At 63.2% G+C, this 5,106-nt stretch overlaps 1 protein-coding gene across 2 annotated transcripts; it reads right to left on the reverse strand.

The window, feature by feature from the left end:
• Window positions 1-312: 312 nt before the first annotated feature.
• Window positions 313-3,648, reverse strand: BARHL2 (BarH like homeobox 2). Of its 2 annotated transcripts, XM_032696521.1 has the most exons (4): window positions 3,236-3,648; window positions 2,851-3,040; window positions 1,269-1,494; window positions 313-748 (listed from the first exon to the last, which is right to left on the reverse strand). In XM_032696521.1, exons 1-4 carry the CDS (start codon window positions 3,428-3,430, stop codon window positions 436-438), a joined length of 924 nt encoding a protein of 307 aa, XP_032552412.1. In that variant the 5' UTR covers window positions 3,431-3,648; the 3' UTR covers window positions 313-435. The 2 variants fall into 2 exon arrangements, with proteins under 2 accessions (XP_032552412.1, XP_032552411.1); XM_032696520.1 differs by having other exon boundaries at window positions 2,851-3,648.
• Window positions 3,649-5,106: the final 1,458 nt, after the last annotated feature.

Consider the following 5,106-nt stretch of genomic DNA (forward strand, 5'->3'; position numbering starts at 1 on the left):
ATGAGAAAAATCAGTGCAAAGTTCTCCGTTTCCCCGGTCTTCTCCGCCGGGCGGGGGTCGAGGCGCTCTCATTCCCTCCGTCCTCCGCAGCCATTTGTCTCTCCGGCGGGCTCGGGCTCCCTCTCCCTCTCCTCCTCCACCCCCTCCGTCCCTCTCTCTCTCCGAGCTCCAAGTCCTGCCTCGCAGGAGCCGAGGTCGGCGGGTCGCCCCGCGGCTCTGCCCGCCTTCCCCCGCGTGTGGTCGTTTCACTTACGGGCTTGGCTCTGGGTTCACGGTTCAAGAGTCCCTGCTCTGACTGATCGCCTCCCTCGGTGGCCGGTGGCTGCCTGCAGAAGCTCCTGCCCCTCGGCTTCCCCTCGCTTCCTCCTCTGCGGTGCTGGGGCTTGTTTGGGGACGGGGAGGGGAAGGGCTCGTTGCGGGGACCGCGGTGCCGTTTCACCGAGGGTGCGGGGTGCCGGGCATGGGGTTGGCCAGGGGGTTGAGGGCCGGCTGCCCGCCGGGCCCCAGCCCGTGGATCAGCACCCGCGGCACCAGTGGCCGCTGGAGCTGGGGGTGCGGCGCGGGGGGAGTCCGGTACATGCTGCTGTACATGGCTGCGGCCGCCGCGGCAGCCGTCGTACTGTCCATGCTGCCCAGCAGGCTGGGGTGATAGAAATAAGGCGAGGGGAACATCCGCTGCAGTGCTGAGTAGTTCCCGGCCTCGGCCAGCAGCTCCAGGCCCACCGCCGTCTGCCGCTTCCACTTCGTCCTGCCGGGAGGAGCAAGAGGCGGTTGCAGGGCGGACGCCACGATGGGACACCTAACCCGGTTTCGCGGGAGTCCGCAGGCGGTGAGCCCCCTCCCCTGCGCGGCCCCGCACCACCGGGGCCCCGACGGGGCGCACTTGGCCCCGTGGGCCCGCATACGGTGCGATCTTCCCGGCTGTGCCCTGTTCCCCGTCCCAGCCCCGCACCCCACGACACATGCATACGGTGACTACGGCCAAATTAATAACCGTGGTACGCAGTTAGATAGCAGCGCACTGACACTAATGGTTTGCGACAGAATTAGGGTGGCTGCGACCGTACGTAATAAGACAGAAAATCACGGCAGCGGTGGCAGGGACTGGACCCCCCAGCCTGCCGCCGGGAAGGGCGCGGGGCAGCCGTCGGGAGCACCCCGCACCACCCTGGGCTACCGCGGGCAGGAACCCAGCAGCGCCTGCCCGCCCCCCCCCCCCGGCTCTCCAGGGAGACCCTGGGCCGTCGCCCCGCCTGGGCCCGTCTTACCTCCGGTTCTGGTACCAGGTTTTGACCTGCGTGTCGGTGAGGTTGAGCGCGGCGGCCAAGTCCATGCGGTCCTGCACGCTCAGGTACTTCTGACGCTCGAAGCTGCGCTCCAACTGGTTGAGCTGGTGGTCGGAGAAGGCGGTCCGTGCCTTCCGAGGCTTCTTGGCGCGCACCGGCGGGCTGTCCCGGCTGCTGCTGATCTCCCGATCGCCTTCTTCCTTTGTCCCTGCGAGTGAGCCGAAGTGCGGTGAGGGCCGGCGGGACACCGGTTCGGCCCTCGCCCCGCCCCGCCGCGGTTACCGGGCCCCGCCGCCCCCTCCCCGGGGGCTCCTCCGGGGCGCGGGGGGAACGGTCAAGTACGGCGGGGGGCGGCGGCGAGCCTGTCCAGGGAACGGCGGGATTTCCACTCTCCGCTTGCCAACTACAGGGCTTTCGTTATTTTCTCGCCCTCTCCCCCCGGCCCGAAACGCCGGGAAATCGATCTGTCAATCCTGCTCCATTCGGGCCCGGGTTTGTGGCGCTCCTTGATCTTCCCCGCAGGAAGAACAATAATCTCCCTAATTGACCCACTGGGGAGGTTGGTGCACACAAAAATGGCCAGACCAGACTGTACATCTGGTTTGGGCACTCGTATGCTAATGCTAAAGAGCAAAACGAGCGGCACTTGCGGGCACCTCGTTGCTCTGAGCCTGGCGAAAATAGCTCAATTCGGCAAAATAAGGAAAATGTGTCCTGTTGCCTCTCGGCTGCACAGGGCTGCCTGCGGGGAGGGCAGCTCTGCCGACGCCGAAGGGAAAATATCTCCTCTCCCTGCTCGCCTTTCCTTACTCTTTTCCTCCCTTACCCTTCCCACGCACACATCGCTATTTTCATTTCCGAACCCCGCACGGCGGGGGCTTCCCCATCAGCATGAAATCCCTAATTTAAAAAAAAAAAAAAATTGAAGACGGAAAAATAAACCTTCCATCCCGGCGCAGGGGAAACGTGAGGGTTTTGCCAAACGCACAAAGCCCTTCAACCTCCCTCTGCCGACCGCGGGCCGAGTTGTTATTATTATTATTTTATTTTTAATTAAAAGTTGTTTTTTTCGTTTATTTGTTATTGACTGCTGGGGAGGTAGAATTTTTAATCTTAATTTTATTTTAGATCGAATAAGCAAAAATGAAAAGGCTGAAGGCAGTAAGTGCAGCTGAGGAGCCGGTTCTTAGAAAGCCGGAGAATCATTTATGCGCATTTGCATTAAAAATAAATACGGTCTGATTTCCCATGCGATCCCACTGCTTGGGCTATTTTCTTAAAAACAGGGAAGTTAAATTTAAAAAAAAAAAAAAAAAGAAAGAAAAAGAAAAGAATAAGAGAAGGAAAGGTCAACAGATATTAAACAAAAAAAAAAAAAAAAGCGATTTCATTTCCTACCGACCTCATCCCCGCGGTAGCGAGGATCACCGAGTGGTCCCGGCAGAGCGAGCGCTCCTACTGCAGATTTTCCCCACGATTTTCGTTTCACCGATGAGGCCGAACGCAGCGGCCCCGGTTTTACCGGCGGCCGAGGCGGTGCGGAGCCGGGCCGGGCCGTACTTACCGTGGCATTTGATGTCCCCCTGCGTGTCGTCGCGCTTGTCGAGCTTGGCTTTGCCGTCCTCCTGCTCGAGTTTGGGCCTGAAGCTCTCCGGGGCCGCGCTGCCCTCCTGCTTGGGAGTGTGATGGGGAGAGGGGACGCTGGTACTGTAAGGTGCACACGCCGCCAGCGGTTTGCTGTCGCCCAAAATGTCCTTAATTAAAAAAGAAGATGTGGAAGTCCTGGGGCCGGAGCTGGCCGAGCCCAGCTGGGGCGGCGGCGGCTGCGGGGGCGACGGCTGCAAACTCGGCGGCGGTGGCGGCGGGTGCGGGCCGAGGTGGAGGTGGTGCGGCGGCGGCGGGAGGTTTTCCGCCACCCCTAGATGCGGCTCGGGGTGCTCCATGCTCACCGAGATGGGCGACGAGGGCGCCGTCCCCACCGTGTCGATTTCTGAGCAGGGGGACGGCGTGGCCTGGCTCCTAAAATCCGCCGGCCGGCCGTCGCCGTGGGGGCGAAAATCTCCGTTCATGACTCCGGGGCTGCCGGTGTTGCCACCCGACAGGATCGTGTCTATCCCGAAGCTGGACCCGCTCGGCCCCTCCATGGCGGACCGTTCAGCGCCGCGTCCGCATCCCCGTGGGCGGCCGCGGGGGTCTCACCGGGAGTGGAGGAGAAGGGATGTGGGGGGGCAGAACTGGGTTACCCCAATCAGCGCACCGCCGGCGCGGGTGACACTAACGCGGGGCCCTCGCCGAGCCCCACATCGCCGCCGGGCCGGCTCGCCGCTACCCAACTTTGTTGCGGGAAGTTGCGGGCGCGGAGCGGGGCGGACACCGGCCACTGCGGCGCGCCCGCCCGTGCCCACCGAGCTCCTCTCGGCGGCGGCGACTCCCCCCGTGACGTCACAGCCGCCGCGGCCCCCCCCGCCGTTTATTATAAACCCGGGCTTTTGCCGCCACCGCCGCCCGCCCCCATTGGCGGAGGGCCGCGAGGGGGCTGACGCAGCCCGGGCCGCAGCCAATCAGCCGCGGCGGCGGGCACGGCCGCGGGAGGCGGGTGCGCGCCCCCGCTCCCTCCCGGACCTGTCCGCGCCGCCGCCGCCCCGTCGGGCCCCTATTCCCCCGGTCACCGGAGTGGATCCTCCCGGAGAGTATCGTCTGGTGTTCCCGGGATAGTTCCCTGGTTGAACGTCAGATAATAGGAAGTGCCAGCGACAAGACGTCGTATTAATTCTGATGAAACAGCGTGTCAAGCTAATTAGAAGAGTAATTATAAAGGTGATAATGAATGATTTAGAGTTCTCCGAGTTTTATTTTAGTAGGAATTGCCATTTCCAGGGTCCTATGAACAACAGCTCTACACCTCCCTTCCCGGCCTCCAGTAGACTCGAGACTCAACCAGCCCCCAAAACATCCGCGGCACCTAACCTCGGGGGCACAAGGGAACTGGGCACAGCAGTGGAGGCGCAGGGAACGATTAGGGCAGGATGAGCCCAAAGAAGCATTTTTCGGGTGCTGGTGTTCAGCGAGGGCACTAGGGGCTACCTTAGGTGTAGGGTCACTGGCATTTCCGCCCCGCATACAGAGGCCGCCCCGGTGATGGGAGCCCCCCGCCAGCCTGAAATGAGGAGCGGGGAGTGAGGACACGAGGGTCCTTTCTAACCCCCTCATCGTTCTGCCTGCCCCGTACCGGGAGTGCCCCGTCCGGCCCTGCACACTGCTATGCGGATGTGGTGGCAACGCGGATGCGCCTCCACCCCGTTTCCCACCGCGTTTTGTTTCCTGGGGAAGCCGTCCCGCTCAGAGCTGCGGAGAAGTGTGGGGAGCGCTTGGGGAGCTCAACGGGAGCGAGAGACCGTGTCCAGCTGGTAACTCGTTGCGAGTGTTTGGATCCGACGTGAGATGCCGCAGCCGCGGGACAGTGGTGTGGGATGCGAAGCTGCGCCCCGACATGAGAGATGCCAACGTGGAGAGTGCCGCGGCCTTCGACTCCTCTTCCGACGGCTTGGGTCCGGCCTTCCCTCGTATGGAGCGGGGCGAGGAGCTTCTGGGTCCTCGCTGGTATAAATCGTGGTGCTTCCCTGGGATTCATCAGTCACCGGTGCCACACCCGAAGGGTAGTGCGGCGGGACGCGTCCCGGCCCCACTGCCGCACTCCGGAAGAAGTTTTTCGACGGCAGGGAAGCCTGCCCGCGGGCAGCCCGTTGCTACGGAGCATCGCCCGCTTCGTCCCGACGGCTCCACACGGCCGTCAGCCGCCCCGCGGGCAGCCGGGGGAAGC

The sequence above is a fragment of the Chiroxiphia lanceolata genome, chromosome 9 (genome assembly GCF_009829145.1).
Source record: "Chiroxiphia lanceolata isolate bChiLan1 chromosome 9, bChiLan1.pri, whole genome shotgun sequence".
NCBI lineage: Eukaryota > Metazoa > Chordata > Aves > Passeriformes > Pipridae > Chiroxiphia > Chiroxiphia lanceolata.

Excerpts from the sequence above, each read along its gene's own strand:
- BARHL2 (XM_032696520.1), bottom strand. The coding sequence starts at position 3,430 with ATGGAGGGGCCGAGCGGGTCCAGCTTCGGGATAGACACGATCCTGTCG. Across the intron at positions 1,495-2,850 it reads GGGGGACATCAAATGCCACG|GGACAAAGGAAGAAGGCGAT; the intron begins GTAAGTACGGCC and ends GCTCACTCGCAG. Across the intron at positions 749-1,268 it reads ACCTGGTACCAGAACCGGAG|GACGAAGTGGAAGCGGCAGA; the intron begins GTAAGACGGGCC and ends TCCTCCCGGCAG.